The sequence below is a fragment of the Calypte anna genome, chromosome 22 (genome assembly GCF_003957555.1).
Source record: "Calypte anna isolate BGI_N300 chromosome 22, bCalAnn1_v1.p, whole genome shotgun sequence".
Taxonomy (NCBI): Eukaryota; Metazoa; Chordata; class Aves; order Apodiformes; family Trochilidae; genus Calypte; species Calypte anna.
In genome coordinates this window covers 3,093,188-3,114,429 of record NC_044267.1, presented here as the reverse complement: position 1 = coordinate 3,114,429, position 21,242 = coordinate 3,093,188, and the positions used below count along the sequence as shown (strand labels likewise).

The 21,242-nt window shown below is 41.8% G+C and overlaps 2 protein-coding genes across 2 annotated transcripts; one reads left to right on the top strand and one right to left on the bottom strand.

Moving 5' to 3' along the window:
- Positions 1-4,210: 4,210 nt before the first annotated feature.
- On the bottom strand, positions 4,211-11,909 carry CDCA2 (cell division cycle associated 2). The gene is made up of 12 exons (XM_030463935.1): positions 11,343-11,909; positions 10,728-10,858; positions 10,041-10,197; positions 9,331-9,575; positions 8,928-9,015; positions 8,257-8,471; positions 7,734-7,812; positions 7,151-7,206; positions 6,609-6,758; positions 5,884-6,058; positions 5,200-5,393; positions 4,211-5,087 (listed from the first exon to the last, which is right to left on the bottom strand). The coding sequence occupies exons 1-12, from the start codon at positions 11,854-11,856 to the stop codon at positions 4,287-4,289; spliced, it is 2,805 nt and encodes a 934-aa protein (XP_030319795.1). The 5' UTR covers positions 11,857-11,909; the 3' UTR covers positions 4,211-4,286.
- A 1,581-nt stretch (positions 11,910-13,490) lies between these two features.
- On the top strand, positions 13,491-21,242 carry KCTD9 (potassium channel tetramerization domain containing 9). The gene is made up of 12 exons (XM_030464126.1): positions 13,491-13,617; positions 14,588-14,709; positions 15,321-15,364; positions 15,543-15,639; positions 16,077-16,135; positions 16,707-16,835; positions 17,381-17,448; positions 17,551-17,646; positions 18,126-18,275; positions 18,587-18,692; positions 18,919-19,052; positions 19,848-21,242. Exons 1-12 carry the CDS (start codon positions 13,570-13,572, stop codon positions 19,962-19,964), a joined length of 1,170 nt encoding a protein of 389 aa, XP_030319986.1. The 5' UTR covers positions 13,491-13,569; the 3' UTR covers positions 19,965-21,242.

Genomic DNA, 21,242 nt, shown 5'->3' with positions numbered 1-21,242 from the left:
TAATACAGATTGAGGTGGAGCTCAGTATTGCACACACAAAAAAAGTCCAAACAGGAGTTGAAGGCCACAAGGGTTGGGCTTCCCAGCAGGAAACTGGACCAGCTGACTCCCCAGTCTGACATAAAGCACAGTGATGCCTCACCCATCAAACTAAAATACAACTCCCTTTTACAGGGCTGACTTTGTGCACTCCTCTGTCCAGTGACTTTGTTGCTAATGAACTGGCAGATTGTATTAAATTGCCTCTGATGTGAAAGAACAGCACTGCAATTCATTCCAGATACTGCTGCAAGAGCTGAAAACTAGAACAACAAACCCAAAATATCTTGTGTGCAAGTAAGAGCTGAAAACTAGAACCACACACCCAAAATACCTTGTGTGCAGACTCCAGAGTCAGCACTCAAACACCATATAACTTAATTTTAATTCCTACAACCTCACACAGAGACCACTTCAGTCAGTTCTTCTGTTGCCTAAGCAGGGATTGTGAAGTGTCTGGTCGTTCAAAGGTTAATGGGAACTCAATTTTTAAAAAGCAAATCTGAAAATGGAGCAGCATTGTTCACTCTGCTGTTCACAATCCCTGTGTAACAGCGTGGACACCAATTTGTAGGTGACACTGTTTCAGGAGTCCATAGGGATGCTTTTCTGAGGAAGAGCAGTGAGTCACATGAGATCTGAATGTTGAAAGTACAAAGAGCATTTTGCTAGCCTTGCATGAAGAGCTCTCTCCCAAATTCCCCAGTTCCTGCCCATGCTAAACAGCCCCCAGTGTCAGCAATTCTCTGGCTCCCCATTCCATGACAGATTCTATCTCAGGTATTAGCTATTAGGCAAGTCCCAAATCACCTCTTGCAACCCTAATCTCAAGCAATCAGAAAATACAGCCAGGAGAGACCTCAAGAGGCCATCCAGGCCCTACCCTCACCCCTAGGAAGGATCGTATGTCATTCCTGACAGATATTTGTTTAATCTGCTCTTAAAAGCCTGCAGTGATGGAGATTCCACAACTTCCTGAGCAATGTATTCCTGTGCTCAACTATCTCTGCTGCAGGAACTTTTCCTTAATGTTTAACAGGGACATTTGTCTCAAATTTAAACATGTATTTCTTGCCCAGTTTGATACAGATACAGAGAAGAGATGATTACACCTTCCTCCCTTAACACCTTCTGCATAACTGAAGAGTTGTCCCAAGTCCTGTTAACTGAAACCTCTATTTCTCTGTAGGTTCCACATGCAAACCACCCAAATGGCCATCAAACATCTCTATCCATCATCTATCCAAACATCTCTATCATCTCCAGCATCCCAACAACCCTTTTCAGCTCAGCAGAGCCATGAGGAAACGCCAGGCTTTGTTTTCCTACCCTTGCTCTTCTCTTGGACTTTACTTACACTTCACATCTGATGTGCACTTAGCACTCAAGAAACCTCAAGGGACAAAATCTCCTGTTGGTGCTGTGACTGATCCCTCACCACCAGCACCTTCAAGGCAGAGTTAGTTGAAGCCCTCTGGTATCATACCCACTGGTTTATTGCCTCTTCCTCTGCTGGACCTGACTATTTGAGTCTGGTATGTAGTACCTGACACCCCAGTCTCCAAAGGTTTCTCTCACAGCAAGATTTGATACCTAAAACCTGGTAAGTAAAGCCCAACAGCTCAGCTGTAACTGGAGTGCTCTGCTGTGTTGAAGAGTGCAGTCTGATTTCTATAAAGAAAGTCATGTTTGAACACAGTGCATTACTGTTTCACTTTCCCAGATTAGTTTCAGGGTGTAGTTCAGTTGCTGTTTTGATTTTTTTGAATGCTAGAAGTAGCAGCTATTATTAAGTTTTAATCTCAAGGAGCTTTAGATTCTAACCTTCATTAGTATCACTTCAAGGGTTTTGTAAGTAATGACATTATTTTTAAATTCAGTTACAACCATAAAAACTCGTGTCAGACTGCCCTCTCCTGGTAAGCCAACAAACTCCACGACAAGAAGCAGTGAAAGGAACTGTTTACAAATCTATGAATTGAGACACAAAAGCAAACCCCAAAATAAAACATAAAGGAAACTGTTTTGATAACTTCAGTAATGTTTTTAAAGCAGCATAAGATGAATAGCATTTAAGTAGTGAAGTTTCTTTTAAGTTGCCTTAGGAGCTGTCTTGGGAAAAACTGATGATGTCTGTAGAGAAAAGTAAAATATGCCTAAAAATGAAACTGGTCTGTTTGCTTTTAAGCATTCTAAAAGCAGCCAAGTACATTAAGTGTTTTATTCCACATCAATAATGTTAAAAACAGGGTCACAGAAGTGATCATTTTCAACAGAAAGCTATTTCCTTCAAGCTGGCACAGGCATTTCACTCGGGCTGAAACAGAACAGTATGAAAAATGAAAGCAACAGCAAATGTTTAAGCAGACCACCTACAGCCATCACTTTTTATTACTCTGTTCAAACTAGGAAAATGGAACCAGTAAGATGACAGCTCAATTACTGAATAATATGCACTGTATTTAGTATACATACCCCAAACCCTGGGTATGTCCAGAAATGAAAAACAGCTTTATTTTATTGTCCTGCTTTGACAGAAAAACCTGTCTGGGACAGCACCAGGGATATGACAAAGGACAATAGGGAGCAGCTGAGCCTGGGGGAGGAGAGGATGGGACAGGAGACCCAAACTCAGCAGCCAGAGCATTGCTTCCCAGCGTGCTCAAGACCAAATGGCTCCTGGTGTGATGCTGGGCTGGGGCCTGGCTGCAGCCCCTCACCAGAGAGCAGACAAGGTCACCTTCTGTCCCTGAGATCCCCAACTGGTGCCCAGCCCAGGCTGGGATTTTTCTGTGGCTGGGAAGCAATCACCAGCTGAGGAGGGTAACTTCCATGTTTACCTATTTATTATATGTTTTTAATTGCTGTCACTCCTTCATTAAATCTACCCTGGTTTTTGAAGTCTCTGCTCTATTAAAGTGCTGCTTTAAATTCACTGTTTTATTATCTTACAATAAAAGTACTGAAAGACACAGCACTGAAAAACCAAAGAAGAAGAGAGTTACTTTTGGAGAAGTTCTGAGCCCAGATATTTTGATGAAAAATTGCCTACAAATACTCCACTGAGCAGAGGAGCAATGCCTGCCCACAATCCAGGATCACACAGCACCAGTCCTTTCACAAGTTACAGTTTCAATGTTTAACTATTACAAACACACTTTACTTCTAGTAAACTTCAGAATAAGAGAATCTTAAGCCTGAAGCCTCTTATTTTTTTTAAAAAAGGCAAGAGCTCTATCAGCAAAATATGGAATAGTATTGCTCCCTTAGGCATGTACAAAGTTTGCCCTCTCTATATGTGTATTTACTTTATCCCTTCTGTTCTTACCTTTCCCCTGTGTTAGTAAACCTGTATCCAATTGTTTTCAGTTTCCAACTTAAAGTCTCCTGTCTTTATTCCCCCCTTTTATCTTCTCTCTGTGGTGGGGGGAGAACACAGAGTAATTCTATCCTTTGGGTGGACCATAAACTTCACTGCTAAGCCATGACAGAACAATTGGCACCTGAATTTAAATTTTTCTTTTAATTGAAAATACTGGAAAGCTGGAAATTGAAGAAAGAAAAATGAGTTTCAATATGGAGTGTTGAAAGACTTGTTATATACTGCCCTTTTGAATTTACTGATCCATGCATGTTGCTTTGTATGGTCTCATCTCCCAGCCATGTTGCTTTTCTATGCTGTTAAAACCAATTTCTGTAGGAATGTGTTGAGTTGGGAATTTAACTGGGGAGTTTGGGGGCTCTCTGATGAATGTGTTCAATATGCAAAATGATTCTGCTCCTTTCTGTGGTGAGTTTGACTCACCAGAGTTTGGAGGTCTCTGTGATGGTTGTTGTTACTTGTTTTGGTTATCTCTGTGCATGACTGTGTTCCAGGGGTGGTTCCATGTTTGATATTTCTGCAGGAAAACTGCCCCACTGCCACTGCTCCTGTGGACATTTAACACAAGAAAATCCCAGACTGCAACAACAAATGAATGCATAAAAATTCACTAACCCTTAGTGTAATCCTTCCAGCTGACATAAATTAATCTTTGCCTTCTTTGAAGTGACTGAAGTTGGTGCTGCAGAGAAAGTTGGTCATTTGCTGAGTTTATTTATAATATTAGCAGTGTTTAATTGCTATTGCTTTACAGACAGCACTAAAGTAAAAAAAGATGTAAGTGGAAGAGGGAAGGAAACCACACTTGAGAAAGTAACAATCTAATACTGACCTTAGGAAATCACAGATAAAACCTTGCTAAATGTTAAGAGCTATTTTCAAGAGGTATTTCTACTTCTTCATAGTGTTTTTGGTTACCTCTGCTCTTCCTACAGACAGAATTTGTTAAGCTCCTTTTCTGTGACCAAGCTCCTGTTTCTTGAGGTGTGGATACACAGATGCTCCTCCTCCTCCATCTTCTGCAAGGCCCATCAGTGAGAGGAGCAGAGTCTTTGTTCTTCTTCCCTGGTGCTGAACACTGGGCAAGGTTTTGTTCTCTGGGGTGAATGTTCTCAGCTCCTGACAGGATGGATGTGCTTATTGTCCTCCGGGTTTTCCTAGCAGAAGCTGGGAGGGGAGGGTCCTTCTGCATCTCATCTGGTACTTGAATCCATGCAAGTCCTTCAGCTGCTCCTTCTTTATGGAATCTCATGCTACGCCTCACTCTTTTTGCACCACTGTTACCACTCTGTCTTCTAAAAGACTCTAAGGAGTCATTTCTGAGCTGGGAACTGGATAAGATTTCTTCTATATTAAAAGAAGGAACTGGAGAATTATTTCCAGCTATCTCAAACTTTTCAACAGGAGCAAAATAGGTGGAGCTACTTCTTCTTCTTCTTCTTCTTCTTCTTGCTGAACCAACTTTTAGAGAATCTTCTTGTGGGGGCTGAGTTATTTGGGCACCCTCATGTACATTAATGTCTTGGTCCAGAAATTCAAGCCCAGGTAGCTGCTCCAATAGGAGATTTGCTTGGAATTTCTCATTTTCTGTTAAGGAACCACTTTCTTCTGCTTCTTTTACATTTGCAGTCTCTTGTTGTAAAAAACCTGGCACAATGTTTGAAAACTGAAAAAAAAAGAAAAAGAAATAATGTTTTAAATACAGGCAAAAGGTGATCCACAAAAAACTAGCAGAATGCTGACTTATTTCCTGACAGTTCCCTTAAGCTGTCAGTTACCTTATGATCCATGTCAGAAACAGTCTGCAGATCCCCAGACACCTGGACTGCTCCATCACCGGAGCTGTTGGCTTCTCCAGTGTTCAGGTCCTCAGAGGTTGAATCCATAGGAACTGCAAAGCTGGTTTGTCCTCTCCTTTCAGTCACTGCCTTCTGCAGAACATCCCTGTCAGCATTCCCAGATTTGGTATTACCTAAAAATATGCCCTCTGAATTAGAATAAGCATGGAGTTACCTGACTGCAAATATACAAAATCTTTTCTCAGTATTAAAACAAAAGCTTTATAATATTTGACTTACATACAAACAACCTTCTGAACAACCATTCCAGGAAAGTAATGTAAAAAAGAACCAAAAACCAGAAAGCTACTGCCCATAACTTACTTATTCATGCCCAACTTACCAGTTGTAAAAGACTATGAAAACAGCAGCATGCAGTCAAAGAACAAAGCAGCTTTTACTTTTCTCAGCTTTACAAGAATTAAGTTTATCCAGTTGGAGATTATTGATCTATGCAAGGTCCTCTGGACCCTACTATAACAGAAGCAATTTAAAGTAAAAAATGTATACTGAGCTCTTCACCCATGCATAGAACTTAACATAAACTATTAATTTTTCTTTTAACTGTTGAGAAAAAAAAATTAGAAGTGACAGAGCAATGCAAAATACTAAAACCCACATTACCTGAAAAAAATACATTTGCTTCAGGTGAATTTGGAGATGAAGCAGAAGAGAAAACCTCTGGAATTTCAGGGATAGGGCTGAGGAGAGGTTTCTTAGAAGCCATCTCTCTTTCCCCATATAAAGATTTTTTTACTTTTTTCTTCCTTCTCTTCCCATAGTTTGTATTTTTAGTTTTCTGAAAAGATTGCAAAAGCAGAACAGAGCACAGGGTAATCATAATGAGCCTGTTCAGTATTTTCCAACAGATAAACAACAACTTATTACTGGATTTTGATGGATCACAATTTCTTCCTCTAAAATGAAGGTTCCACTCATTCTCAAAGCAAAGAATTGCTTCTCAAACACAAGATCTGTTTTTTGCTTGGTTTAACCAAATCTAGGTGTCAAAGAAATTAGTCCTTCAGCTCAAAACTAAAGATTCTTCATCCATGCTTAGTTTGAAAAGGATTTTGTGCCTTCCCTTCCAACAGGTGAAAGCTAAAATCTTTTACAAGTCTCACACTTTTACAACTCAGCCTTAATAAGGAATAAGAGAAGTGTGGCAGTGAGTGCAGCAAAAAAATAGACATGATGAAGAGAACATTGGCAGCAACAGGAAAAGTTAACACCCTTTACAATATCTTTACTACAAAGATAAGAATAATCATATAAAAACCACCAGAAAAGAGACACTTGGATAGAGAGATCAAAGCAATATTCCCCACCTGCAGTGGGCTGTCACTTACCTTTGTTTTTTTGCCAGCAGATGTGGCTGTGTTCTTTTGTCTTTGAGAGTTGCCCTTTTTTTGATTCTTAGTATCTTCAGCATTCCTTGTATTTGTGGCTTTTGAGATGGGAAAATCAGGAGCAGCCCCCTCTGCTCCAGTGCTGTCCTGCTGAGGAACATGAATTTGAAGTTGTTGGGGTGCACATCCATGTGGGCAAGTATACATCTGCTTTTTTTTTTTTAAATACATCCTAGTCCAACACTGAATGCAATCACATTGTAATTAGTCTCCATAATCTCCTGTATGAGGTCATTAGAGGTAGAGACAGCTGGAAATTGAGATTTACAGAGCTTGTCTCCTCACACAACACAATGAAATGACATTTCCTTAAGATAATCACCTGGACCACCATGAGATATTTCCATATACTTGGCTACATATAATCCTCCTACCTGAGGCTGTGAAAACTCTCACAAGCAGCAGGAGGTAAAAGAGAGAAGAATTCTGCCTGAAGAAGTTAAAACAAACCCAAACCAGACATCATCACTGAGGAAACTTACCTTTCTTTTAGTAGAAGAACGAGTTTTAATCACATCAGATTTGTCAGTTTCTGCTGCTACATATGAAGAAAAGAACACAACCACATTGTGAGGAAATTACCCACATCCTTTCTAACATTCTGCACAGTGTGTTTAATCATCTTAGTCTTGATTAATGACCCTTAAAAGGTTGCTTTACAAAACAGGAAAACCCCTGTGAGGATTTGGTAACAAGATGAGGAGCTGTTACACAGCTCTCAAAGATACACACATGAAATTATTTTGTCATTGTCTTGCTTGCTACTTTAAAAACATCAAAATCACAGTGTCAGAATCAAGCTAGTAAGCCAAATTTACTTCAAGTAGTAAGTCTAATTAAACAGCCAATCTCACAGGAAAATACAGGGTCAAATAACAACCAGTTAACCCCAACAAAACACTGCAGGTACTACAAAGACCTTTGGAAAAAAGCAAGAGCATTTCAGTTTGAACATAACCAAAATACAGCACCTGTAAAGAACAAACCAAAACAAACCCTGTGTCATCTCTTGAGTTTTAGATACAGAAAGATGGATTCTCTAATAACAAAAACAGTTGTGGTTACCTTCTGCATTTTCAGCTGGTGAGGTGGCTTCTGCAGCAACAGGACCCTCCATCAACTCTTGAAGAGGCTCAACACATTCCTTTAAGCAGAAAAAATTAATTTTTTAGGCAATGTACCAGATATATATTGAAAAACACTTGGTCCATTAGTGCTTGGAACAGTCAGGAGGATTTTACTTTTTTTCTTAAAGAATACAGCAGCTTCTTTACTATTTATGGCAAAAAAAAAAAAGGCCAAATACAGTATGAAATGTATATGGGTAAGCAAAGGCAAAACCACCAGTACTCAACTTTAAACATAGCTCTACAGGCCAAGATGCTATTTAGATTTCATAAAGAAAAGCAAAAGTTCTCAATGTCACCCTAAAGGCTCAAGCAGGCTGTATTTTAATATTTTAGCCATTTTTTTTCCAAGCCAAGCAGACTGAGGAAAAACAACTCACAAAAACTGAAGAGTCACAGAAAGGAGGATTTAAAAAAAACCAAGCAAAACCCAACACATGAACAAAAAACTTAAAACTTACATCATTGCAGTCAAAGTTTGGCTGGGATAATGGTTCTTCAGTGAGAATGGACCTTGCAGAAGTGCTGCTGCTGTGTGACCCTGGGAGTGGTGCTGCTCCTCTGCACAGGGGAGTGTTTGCAGGCAAATTTTCATCAAATATTTCTGGGCTCAGAACTTCCCCAAAAGTCACTCTCTTCTTCTTTGGCATTTCAGAGCTGTGTCTTTCAGTATTCTCTATTGTAATAAAATAGACATAAAATCAAATAGTGAATTTAAAACAGCACTTTAATAGAGCAGAGACTCTTCAGGGTCTTTTTAGGGGTTTTAAGATTCTTTTAAAGATCAGATGCTTCCCCTCCAGACAGCAAAACCTTGACCTGTCCTGGGGATTCACCCAGAACTGTCACTATAGCTTTATTTCACTAGGAAAAACTAGGGAATGGGAGACTAGAAATGAAACAGGCCATCCTTTTCTGGCATGAGAGCCTTCCTGAAGCTTTGGTGTGGGATTAGGACATTTTTGTCAATGAGACATGATGTTCCTGGGCAACCTTATTTCCCACTTGATGCAGTATGATGCCACAGGAGGTATTTAGTGGTGGTTAATGCAGATCATTCTTCAAACTGACCAACAGCCAAAGCTCGTGATCCCACAAAATGCTTATTTAAAAACCAAAAGGGGAATCTGACCTGTATGCAGTGCTTCAGAGGTCTCTGCACAGCTGGAGACAGCAGGAGATTCCCCTCCTCCTCTGCCCACTGCACCACTTGAGCATTCCTAATAAATTTAAGTGACACAATCATCTACTTAACACCATTTAATTAAAATCCTGTCCTTGCTCAGAAGTGAAAATTACTTCTGCCTGCAATAGTCTGTTTAAAAAAACCTCATTTTCTAAAAGAGCAACATTTAACACCATGCATGCAATCGTCTCATGACATGAAAGCTTCAAACTGACAGCAGTAAATGATTTCCAAGGCATTTCAGTTCACCTAAAAGCACATTTAACTAAGATTCACCTTCCTGTAGCTCAATAAAGCTTGAACACTTCATGCTTAGTGTTAGTACCTCCCCACAAGTCAGGTAACCAACCTCCTTGCTATCCATTGGTTGCTTCCTTGGAGTTTTCTTTAATACAGGTCGCAGATGGGAGCCATTGGGTGTACATTTATTTAAGGAATTATTTCCTCTTCGTGGGGGTGTGATGGGTGCTGTGACAGATGCTGTGCTTCCAGCAGGCATTTCCAGGCTCTGCTCTTCCACCAAATTAACTTTGTCTCTGCTTAGATCTGATATAGCATTACTTCTAACACCTTCTGTGATGTCAGAACTGAAATCTTTAGAGCAAGCAGAGAGATGGGACAATTAAAGATTTAAATAAAATTGAGAAGACTTCAGTATTAAGAACATTAATTATAAATGTACACATCTTGATAAGAGCCTGTGCATCAAGAATACCCAACATAATAAAAAAACAAACATTTGTTTCTAAGATCAAAGCAGTTAAAAATGTGAAAACACTAATGCTGAGTGAAAAGGAAAATAAAGGGCAGAAAACCAGAAAGTATCACCATGAAATCACTCATGAGAAATATTGCTCTTCTTTATTCTTCAGGGGTTACTCTGAGAAGCAACTATCCAGGATAGGTTTAAACAAACAAAGCATTTCAAACAAAAAGCTGCACCAATCCTTCAAAGGGAAGATTTCTTTGCTTGATATATTAAGTGTCTGGAGTTTTGTACTTTTTGGTCTAATGGAAACCCTGATTTTTAAGATAAAACCAGAAATATCATCAACTTACAAGAGGCTGCTTCCTGGGAAGAATCATCCACTTGTGGGAGGCCAGAGAAGCCAAAGTCAGTCTCTTCCCCTTCTTCTACTGATGCAAAAGATGTCTGAAAGGCATCTATCTTGTCCTTTAATGACCTGAGAGTTTCATGTCTAAAAGGACTAAGCTGCTAAAAGAAAATTAACCTCATGAGACTTTTTTTCCACCCACAGGATTATATGGGTTTTATTTCTTTGTAGTTTGGCAAAAAAACACTGAGAGAAGAAGCAAATCTTGTATTTAATCTGGCTGCATTTTTACTTGTATGGTAAAAACATGTAAAAAAGGAATTCTATCAAGAAACATCACATATCCATCCCTCCAGCCCACATCCAGAATGTGCTTTCCAACAGCCTTTAGTCTGACTGGAAAACAAGTCACTTATGCTATTTACTGCACTTTGGATCAAAAATAAACCATGCAAATGCAGGGAAGTAAAGGTTGTGTAAAACAAAAGCTAAAAAATAGGAGCAAGCTAGACACAAACAATACACAAATAAAACCTCCAGCAAATCTGAAGTCCAAGGGAGGGCAACAAAACAAAGGCCACATTTACTCCTACTGCCTTCTTCCTGAGACCTGCCTTCTCTTTCTGCCAGCATATGTTGATTTCTGGGGAAAAATAAACTGACCTATTAGATATTTTAAAAGTATTCTCACCCATGTAAAAGCTTCTTTTTGTCTGTTGCTTCTCTGCTGGGCAAGGTACTGAATGAGGGTGCTGTGTTCTGGTGAGCCCTGGACCCCAATTGATGATCTTCGTCTGTATTTTAATGAAGTTGGAGACTTCCCTGAAATGGGAACAGGAGAAAAAGAGAGAAAAATGGAAAAAAAAATTCCTAAGAATACCCAAAGCATTAAAATGCTTTTTTTTTTCTTCTTAGGAGTGATATATGCCATTTATGAAAACATTCAAAGCTAGCTGCTTAGCTCAAGAAGCACTTCTGAACAGAAGTAAATTAAATTCCTAAATGCAAGTTAACATTTCATTAAACTAGATAAGAAGTGAGGAGCTGTCTTAATTACCAGATGTAAAAGTGAAAGAAACTGTCTGCCAATTCTTGCAGAATTTGTTTTATTACTCCCTTGTGAAACTCAGTGACACCATCCAATCAACTGGACAGAAAAGAAGTGAAATAGGGAATTAAAGGACTATTTTATCACAGCCCTGTCCTTGGGCATATTCAGACTCAGGCAGACAACATGAACCTTATCAAAGCTGAGGCTTCTGATAAGAGGTTGGACTACAACAGTCATTATTAACTCCAGCCTTACCTATAGGTCTGTTAGTAAAACTTTCTGGAGTAATCCCAAACTCAGCAATTGTTACAGTTGCAAAATCAACAGGTTTTTTCCTCTGTTTCTCCGATGCTGCACAACCAGATTTTTCTTCTGCTTTGTCCCTCTGAGGTGTCAAGTAGCATTCACTCAAAGAAACAGGTTTACTTCTGGAGCAATTTTCCTGACTGTTCAAAGGCAATGCAGGTTCAGCAGCCCCATCCCCTTTTAGGGCACCAAAAAAGCACTCAGTAACCTGAGAGCTCACAACATCCTCCTTGCTGGGGTACAATTCCTTCTCTTTGCTGTGCTTCCAGGTGCTCTGCAAATGCACCAGGTTCCCATCACTTAAATTCTCCTTCTTGGATGCCTTTTTGTCTTTAGTTGCTTTGCAAATCTTCTGGTTTCTTGAGAGGTCAGGGAAAAAGGCCTCTTTTTTCTCTTCAGTGCATCTACTCTCATTTTCTTTGACTTCCAGGGAAGCATTTAGATTCTTAGATCTTCTGTGCATTGTTAAGTCATTTATTTTATGAAAAAAAAATCAGTCAGCTTTTGTTTTCATGTGCTTACAAATACCTATCAAAAAGAAAAATACATTTTATTGGGTAGCTGGAAAGAGAAAGAATTTCCTATCTTTCTTAAATTACCACCAAACCCAGTTTTGTCCTGGAACAAGGGGTTTAACATTGTGGTGGAAAGGGAAAGCCTTCTCTCCAGAAAGCCACAGAGAAAGGACATCACAGGCAGCACTGGGGAGAAACATCAAAAACATCAACAGAGTGGTTCACAAGTAAGAAAATACAAGGCTATGCTTTCACTCTTCATCTAACTAAAAACTTATGATAGCATAAAGTATGGTCAGCACACGTTCCAGAACACCTGATCCCTGGCACTATTTCAGCTCTAAACTTTCTCATCCTTTCTCAGCCCATTTCCCAAATCTTCCTTTGATCTCTTGCTCCTCGTGTTCTTTAAGATTTAAAGAGCTTTCTGTAATATAAAAACAAGGTCTTGACACAACACTTAGTGGAGAGCTGGCAGAACTGAGGGGCTCAAGTTCATTTTATGGTCCATTATTAGAGAGAATTTCTCGGTCCAAAAGCAGCCCTCAGGAAGGGAAGAGTTTACCCTGATCGTTTTGCTTAAATTGCAAGAAGTATGAGCAGTTTGATACTAATAGGAAAAATTAAAGTGTCAGAATTAGTTCCTGGGATTTTACGTTAGGAAACGTCGGTCAGAAGCCTCACTCCACACGTAAATGCACTTTTCCATAATTTGCACCACACGAATCAAGCTGTTAAACACAATTTTTTTTAAGCCCACCGTCAAACCAGCTGCCTGCAACCCCCCCCCCCTCGGGATACAACCGGGAAAGGAGGGCCCAGGGTCCCACAGGGGCCATTCCCAAGGGGCTCCCTCACACTTTCTCTACCCCAGGACACCCCAATTCCCTCAGCACCCCCAGAGCGCGGCCCCCTCCACACAACGCCCCTGACAGCCCACGCGCGCCCTCAGACACCGCTCCCGCGCCCTTTATATCCCTTCACCCACGCACCCACCTCCCCCCCAGCACCCCCACCCTGTCCCGGGCTCACCCCAACTCCTCAGAACCTCCCCAGAACCCCCCCAGCACCCCCTCACCTCCGCCCTCTCTCCCGCCCCTGCGCTCCCCTCAGCTGCAGCCCCGGTCCCGCCTCCCGCGTTCAAACCGAGCCGCATCACCGCGTATTCCTCCGCGCTCTCCCCTATCCCCCTCACTCTTTCCCCGCCACCGGCCGCCAGAGATCGCAGCCAAAGGTACCCAGGAAGAAGGTGGCTCGGGAAAGCCGGTGCCGCTCCGTGCCACCCCCACCGCACCCCGGGGACCCGTCGGGCTTCGGGGAAACAAGGGACTCTTTGTCTCCGTGCCCGCGGAAGGATCACAGCCGTTGGTGACGCGCTAAGACACCGGTTTGAAAAGCCAACCGCCCCCACGTGACCGCCCGCACCAATCACAAGCCGCGCTACCCCAAGCCCCGCCTTATGCTAATTTAGCCCTTTTTTCCTTTTTTGATTGGCTCCCGGCAGCGGGTGCGGCCTCGCCTTTTTTCCCCGCCTCTTTGGCGAGGCGCTGTTTTGATTGGTCCGAGAGGGTTGGGCGGCGCGGTCGCTATTGGTCGGCGTTGATGTCGCTCAGCGCCGGGCGCCTTCCGGGTTGTGGCGGAGGAGCGGCGGGCGCCGCAGCATGAGGAGAGTGACGCTGTTCGTCAATGGCACCGCCCGCAACGGGAAGGTGAGGGCCGGCCCGGGGCGTGGGGACACACGGGGGGTCCCGCCGCCCCCGGGGAGATGCGGGTCCCTCCTCCACATCCCCCCCCGAGGAGCTCCTCCTCCTCCTCCTCCTTCCTTCCTCCCCCGCGGAGGGGCAGAGCGGTGTCGGCTCCCGGACGGGGCTCCCGGTTGGGAGCGAGGGAGAAGCCGCCCCTGGGGGCTGCGGGGAGGGAGCGGAGGAGCCCCGCTGCCCACGAGTGCCGGAGCCCCGGAGCCCCGCTGCCCACGGGTGCCGGGGCCCGGTGCTGCGAGGCTGAGGGGAGCGGTGGTGAGGCGAGAACTCGGTGACCGAGTCCCCTTCGTGTCGCCGTGAGCGGTCGGGGTGGTGGTGGTGGCGGGGTCACTGTGTCCCCCCCGGTGTGTGCCCAGCCCAGCCCTGCTTCAGCTCCTTCCCCCCTCCCGAGAGTCCCCAAAATTCGGTTTCTGGCCTCAGCAATGCCCGGGGTGAAGGGGCAGAGTTCTGCGAGGTCCTAAAGCGGAGCCTTCCCATGCCCAGCTCGGGAGGGAGGGCAGGGAAGGAGGGGGGTGTTTAACCATGGGATTAGTGCATGGATTCAGGAGAGTCTGGGAGCAGCCCCAGTGGCTGTTTCTTTACAGAAATAAAGAACTGAATCAGAATATCCCGGTAGTGCCAATGCTCACTCATCCCCTGCAGTTGCCACTTCCCTGCCTGGAGTCTTGGGAAGAGATCCCCAGGTCACCTTCATTTCATGTTCCCCCCCAGGTCACCTTCATTTCATGTTCCACCCCAGGTCACCCTGATTTCATGTTCCCAACATCCAAGTTGGGCTCTTTGTTCCTTTTTTTTTTTTTTAAATACATTCCCTACGTATCTTCCTCCCTGTAGGAAGATTGATAGCCCTGGTAATAGGTCCAAAGGGCAGGAGTGATCCAAGCACAGGCCCTGGAGCTGCCTCTCTCTTTTTCCCCAGGTTGTGGCTGTGTATGGGACTCTCTCAGATTTGCTGTCTGTGGCCAGTAATAAGCTGGGAATAAAAGCCACCAGTGTTTACAATGGCAAAGGTGGACTCATTGATGATATTGCTTTGATTAGGTAAGGCTTATCCAATAAAAAAATCACAGATGTGGGTTAAGAGTCTTGGTAACCTGTTAATTCTCTGCCCTAACTCAAGTCTTTAAAAAACAGCAATGATCATTTCCAGCCAGTGTGCCCAAAAGTGCTTTCATGCCTCAAAAAAACCAACCCAAACCAAAACTGTCTTTTGAACTTCAAAGCATTTTCTGTCCTGGTGAATCAGGACTTGATACAAGCTGCATTTTATGCCTTTTGTATCCTCCTGTGTTGACTTGCAGTGCAGTGTTATGTACCAGGAGAATCCCCCTGCTCTAGCCAGATTGAAAAGCAGACAGGCTCTAGGATGGCTTCTTAGAATCTTCCCAGAGTGGGAAGAAAAACAACTCTTTTGTAAAACTAAAGTGGTTGAGTAACAGGTGATCCCTACCTGGTTTATGTCTCTAGTGAAGTCAGTCATATAACAGTCCACTGGAACCTGCAAAATTAAAATAAAAATCAGATACTGGAGTTTTAGCTTATTATCATTTACCTGAAAATACTCAAGAGGGATTCCCACTGTCACTTAAATGACAAAAAAATTGTGATTAATCTTATTTTTTCCCCTCTTCCCCTGCCCCCTCCCCTTTCAGGGATGATGATGTTTTGTTTGTCTGTGAAGGGGAACCATTTATTGGTAAGTCTGTAATTCTTCCAATTAACCTTTTGTTTAATGGGAAGAGGTTTTATGTTGCTTCACTTTAAATCTAGAATTTTATTTTGGGGTGTTTTCAGAAGGTTCCAGTTACTACAGGGAGGACTCAGAAATATACCCAGATTTTCTAATAATTTCTGTGTCTTTCTCATCTGTGTAGATCCTCAGACTGATGGGAGACCTCATGAAGAGCTGACAGGGTCACACACAGATTGGTTAACACTCAATGTTGGAGGCAGATACTTTACCACTACAAGGTAAAAAAGCAGATGGTTGTTTTTTTCCTCAAAAGACTTGATTTCAGTGAAGTAGTTACAGCAGCTGATAGTGTCTGATCAGTTGGTGAGACTTCAGGTGCTCTTGGAAAAGAGCTGGAAAATGAATTTGCTATGGAGTGAGAGGTCTGACTTCTGCAACAGTCTCTGTATTTCATCTTTAATACCACAGTTTTGCAACAAATTCATTTTTGAAACGTGGAATATTTCAGGTAACTTAAGTGCTTTGCATTTTAAAGACCTTCATGATATCTCAGGTTAGAAATGTATTTTGCTGACACCCTATATGAAATTACAAGAGTCTTGTAGCTCTTATAATGGATGTCACACACCAAGGGCAAAAAAATGTACTCCAACCAGCAAGTTTTACTTCTGATTAAACATTCAGTGTAAAAATAAAACTGCTCTTTGTTTTGTAGGAGCACTTTGGTTAATAAAGAACCTGACAGTATGTTGGCCCACATGTTTAAAGATAAAGGTTAGTATATGGAAATAAACTTTACTTTTTAATGAGCAAGGTAAGCAAAAGTCATTATCAAGCTGAGACTCTTGCTTGGGTGTTAAAATATCAAAAGTATCTTAAAGGATCCAAGCAGAATGTATAATCTGTTTTGTAATCATTTCTCTGTTGTCCATGTAATGCTTGTCTTCTCCCAGACTGAAGGTAGAACTTCCATCCCCAGTTAATATTTTGGGCATCTTGCTTTGCATTTTATTATTATTGTTGCAACTTGCTCAGTTTTGTCAACAGAATCCTTGTGCAAACACTGCATGAGACAGCCTTAAGGAAAGGAGGGCAGACTAAAACCTTAATGCTGCTTTTTTCCTAGCTATTATTGTTATGAATGTGGTAAAATGTTTTGGTAATTTATAGCATAAATATATATTTGTTTTAAGATGATCCCCCCCACCCTTATTTACCTCCCTTTTCACTACGAAACACCCTTTGAAACACAACTTTGATAATCTTTGGTATTAATCTGAACTTGAAGCAAGTGCTCTTCTATTAATACACCAAATTTAACTATTTATTTATGTTTTGGAAACAGATGCTTGGGGAAATAAGCAGGATCACAGAGGAGCATTCCTGATTGACCGCAGCCCAGAGTATTTTGAGCCAATTCTCAACTATTTGCGTCACGGGCAGCTGATTGTCAATGATGGCATTAATTTGCTGGGTAGGTATTACCTGTGGGACATCTCCCAAGTGATTGCTCTTTAGCAGCTGACCTTTGCCCTCAGGTAAGCATGATAAAGTCAGTGGGACTTGGGTATGCTCATCTAAATGGCTGGGGTTTTTCTTTGGTGAATCTCCACCTGCTTGGCTCAAGGAAGATGAAGGTTTTGCACCTTTCTTGGCTTGAGAGTGTTACAGATTCTCCCCCCTGGATTAATGTCTAGCTGTAATACTGGGTTTGATGCCTTTAACTTAATGCTGGTGTTAGACACATCCTTTCTGAGTTATTTTTTCCTTTTAGCTGCAAACAAGTTCACTTTTCTTCTGTCCAGCTACAACTCAAAACATGCAAGTGGCTGTCAGTCAACAAGTGACCCATGCATCTTAGTGTGGCTAAAATGTATGAAAGGTCTAAGAAGCAGGGAAAGTTGATGCTTCTCCAATAGTAAGGATGGATTCACCCAGACTTTCTGACCCATGGGTGATGTGGCTGCCTTCTCCTGAAAGCCTCCCCTTTCAGTAACAACTCCTGCTTTGTTTTGGTAGGTGTTCTGGAAGAAGCCAGGTTTTTTGGTATCGATTCCCTAATTGAACACCTAGAAATAGCTATTAAGGTAACTCATTTTCTTTAACACATGAATGCACGTGTCCTGTTCTTTCAGGCAGTACATAATTTAGTCCTATCCACATTAGCTTCTCAACTCCTCTCTTGACAGAACTCCCAGCCAGCTGAGGATCATTCTCCCATATCTCGGAAGGAATTTGTCCGGTTCCTGCTGGCAACGCCAACCAAGTCTGAGCTGAGGTGTCAGGTGGGAAACTGCAGACTTTGTCCTCAGCTCCTGGTGTCTAGTGAGGAAAGATCCTGCACCATTATGCAGTAACCTGCAATTCCAACTCCACCTGCTTCCTCCACCTTCTTTTTTTTTCATGGAGTTTTGATTCCAAGCTGTGGCAGTGAGCCCTAACACGGAATTTAAGGGTGCTGCTTGGGCTGTTCTCCTTCAGGTTGGAGGAGCAATTTGTTGAGCTTTTCTATTTAAATTTAAAATTGTTATGTAGTAGCATAACCAAGGCCAATGCTTGGTAGCTTTGCATTTACATTTCATTAGTATTATGTAGTAGAATAGATGGTCTTGTGTGTATCTGTATCTTTATGTATATTTATATACATATCTCCATATCCATGAATCATGTAGCTGGTATCTCCATATCATGATTCATGTAACTGTTTTCTCTTCAGAGCTACACCTTCTGCAACTCTTTGGGGGGGTTCTTCTTTTCTTTCCAGGGTCTGAATTTCAGTGGAGCAGATCTGTCACGTCTGGATCTTCGATACATAAACTTCAAGATGGCAAACCTGAGCCGCTGCAACCTGGCACATGCCAACCTCTGCTGTGCCAATCTTGAAAGAGCTGACCTCTCTGGATCTGTGCTGGATGTAAGAGTTGGTGTGGCTTGGAAAGCCTGGGTTGTCCTTTATTTCTTAAAGAAGAGAGGAATTGGAATAAGGATATATGCTGAAAATGTAGTTCGTTGCTATTTTCTGCAGTTGTTCTTGTTAAATGTCTTAAAGCTTTTTGAAGCTACCTTAATTTAAAAAAAATGGGCATTGGGTGAGTATTACCTGCCTTCCTCATGAAGGAGAATTTAGGGTTCACTTCCTAAACAGAAATGAAAACCATAGTGTGATAATTTTCAGGATTATGTTTGTGCCTTTAAGCATCTCACTGACATTTCTCTCTGTATCAGTGTGCAAACCTTCAAGGGGTAAAGATGCTGTGTTCCAATGCAGAAGGAGCATCTCTAAAAGGGTGCAATTTTGAAGACCCATCAGGCCTTAAAGCTAATCTGGAAGGTAAGAAGTTTTTGCCTGTTATGTACTCTGTTTGTAAATGAGTACAGCACGTGGAAGGTTTAGCTCTGGTTTGTACAATCCATGTGTTCATGAGCAGAGACCTGAGTGCTGCTGTGTAATCATGACAGTCTTGACCTCTATCAATTTATATGGCTCTGAGGAAGCATCAGTCTGGAGCTCTTGTGTTTCTGGCTGGTTTTAAAAAGCTTTTCTTTTTGTGTTATAGGTGCTAACCTGAAAGGTGTTGACATGGAAGGCAGTCAGATGACAGGAATTAACCTGAGAGTTGCAACACTGAAGAATGCAAAACTAAAAAACTGTAATCTTAGAGGAGCAACTTTGGCAGGAACTGATTTGGAAGTGAGTTATGATTCATTCTGTATCAACTGATAAAAATCTGGGGATAGTTTGGGGATATCTCCAGTTTCAAGCTACTCAGAGTGCACTGGACTTCTGTAAGTCTTAGACATGGATGATGAAGGGAGTCACATTTCATTCTAGTCTCAGTTTGGAAGATGAGCATAAGGTCTTGGAAAAAACTGTGTATCATCTCCAAGTCATGCATGGAAATACTGCTGGAGTTTGCTCTTACAGGGACATGATGCCAGCATGGAAGAACAGGGCAGTTCCCTGGGCTTGGGTTTGGTTTTATTTTTGTTTATTGTTTTGATCCCATTTTGATATCATTTGTAGAGATGGAACCTTACCTGGATGGTGGCTCTTGATAGTCTGATGTCTTTATTACTTAGAAAGACAAAGCTCATTTTCCTAGCTGTGTACATGACTCTTCTTCCTCAAGTAACTGGAGAAGTAGTCAGAGTAAGGTCTGGTGAGATTGCAAGAGGCAGCTTCTTCCTAGCTCTGTTCAGCAACCATTAGTAACTCCTGGAAGATAAATTTATATGAAGAGTATAAATCCAAGAGCTTTAAAATTTAAAACCAGCTTTAACAATTTAAAAATAATTCCAGCTGTTACTGTGAAAAGGAACTTCTCTTACAAGAAAGAACTAAAAATCTCTACTGGAGTGATAGACCAGACTTTTACACTGAAAGTGGTGAAGTATTTGTGGTTGCTGTATAATTGGAGTTATGGTAAAGTTTTGCACTAAGTTCTGGGTATATTCAATTAACATTTAGCTTTCTTTTACCTCTTAGAATTGTGATCTCTCAGGCTGTGACCTGCAAGAAGCTAATTTGAGGGGATCTAATGTAAAAGGAGCCATCTTTGAAGAGATGCTGACACCTTTGCACATGTCTCAGAGTGTCAGATAGGGAAGACAACATGCTGAAGAGGAAGGAATCAAAACATTTCTTGTGACTTCACCTCCTCCTTATTACATTAGAAGTACTGGTTATTAGACAACTTACATTTACAGTAGTGCCTAAGTAAATTCTTTGATCACTTGTGGGGGGGAAGGAGCTTTTGTTTAAGAGGCAGAAGCAGAGTTTCTGCCTTTTTGAACAGAGTGAGGAAGGGGGCTGGTTCTAGAACCAGAAGGTGTGGCCTGTTTTGAGGGAGGGTTAAATAGATTCATTGTTTAGCATTGCCTCACTTTGGAATGCATTTTAATTTATAAAGCACAATATATGCAATTCTATTTATTAAATCTGTAGCTGCAATATGAATAGATAATGTTATTCATGTATAGTAGCAATGAAGTTCAGGTTTACAGTTAGACTGGTGTATTTACAGTTAGTTTCTTCATCCATGCAGTGTATCAAATGACAGATGTGGTTTAGACAATGTCCACAGGATGTTTTCAGGTACTCTTTTTTTCTGGGGTGAAAAACAGTAGCTAACTGGCATCATAGGTAATACATTGCCTTGGAATAGTTTGAATGCAGGTGTAGAACAGCTTTATCATCTTCTCAGATGTCTGGTGGAAGCTGCTTCCACTGAAGGCATCTGCTTCCACAGCAGATTCAGTTACAACTAAAATATCCCTGTTCAGAAACTGGATGTCTTATTAAAACCTGGCCAAATTAGTATGAAATTGCACTATCTCAGCTGGTAAAAAAAGTCTCTGGCTTTCACATCCCCCAGTTACTCTAAACTGGAGTACCTGTAGATTTTTCCTTCTTTCTGGGGAATTAAATATACATAGGAAAAACCAATACTGTCACCAAAGTAGAACCAAGCCCTGGAGGCACAGCACAGGCTCTGTCCTCCTGTCATTACTTAAGTATATGAATAAATGGCACCTGTTTCCCCTCAATGTACTATGCAAATACTCTTGTACACTGAATCCTTGAAAGCAGGGACATTAAAATCCTTACCCCAGCCAGATCTTAGTGTTCCAGATTGGGCCTGCTTCAAAGTGGCTGTAAAAGCATCTTTCCTAGGGCAGAGTGCCCTTTCCTCAGCTGCTTTACCTGTGAGCAAATAGGGAACTACTTGACTTCTGCAGTGCAGAAAGCCTCACAGCATCTTGAAGTGGCAATGCACTTGATGTAATAAGCTGGTTTCCCTGTAGTATCACTCTAGTTCTCATCTAACCTTTATTTTATACACAATCAAAAAGCACATGAAGAAACTATACCAAAAAAAAA

Coding starts and splice junctions, on each gene's coding strand:
- CDCA2 (XM_030463935.1), bottom strand. CDS start 11,856: ATGCACAGAAGATCTAAGAATCTAAATGCTTCCCTGGAAGTCAAAGAA. Junction 10,859..11,342: donor TTTTACTAACAGACCTATAG/GTAAGGCTGGAG, acceptor TTCCCATTTCAG/GGAAGTCTCCAACTTCATTA. Junction 9,016..9,330: donor AACCAATGGATAGCAAGGAG/GTTGGTTACCTG, acceptor TAAATTTATTAG/GAATGCTCAAGTGGTGCAGT.
- KCTD9 (XM_030464126.1), top strand. CDS start 13,570: ATGAGGAGAGTGACGCTGTTCGTCAATGGCACCGCCCGCAACGGGAAG. Junction 13,618..14,587: donor GCACCGCCCGCAACGGGAAG/GTGAGGGCCGGC, acceptor CTTTTTCCCCAG/GTTGTGGCTGTGTATGGGAC. Junction 15,365..15,542: donor TGAAGGGGAACCATTTATTG/GTAAGTCTGTAA, acceptor TCATCTGTGTAG/ATCCTCAGACTGATGGGAGA.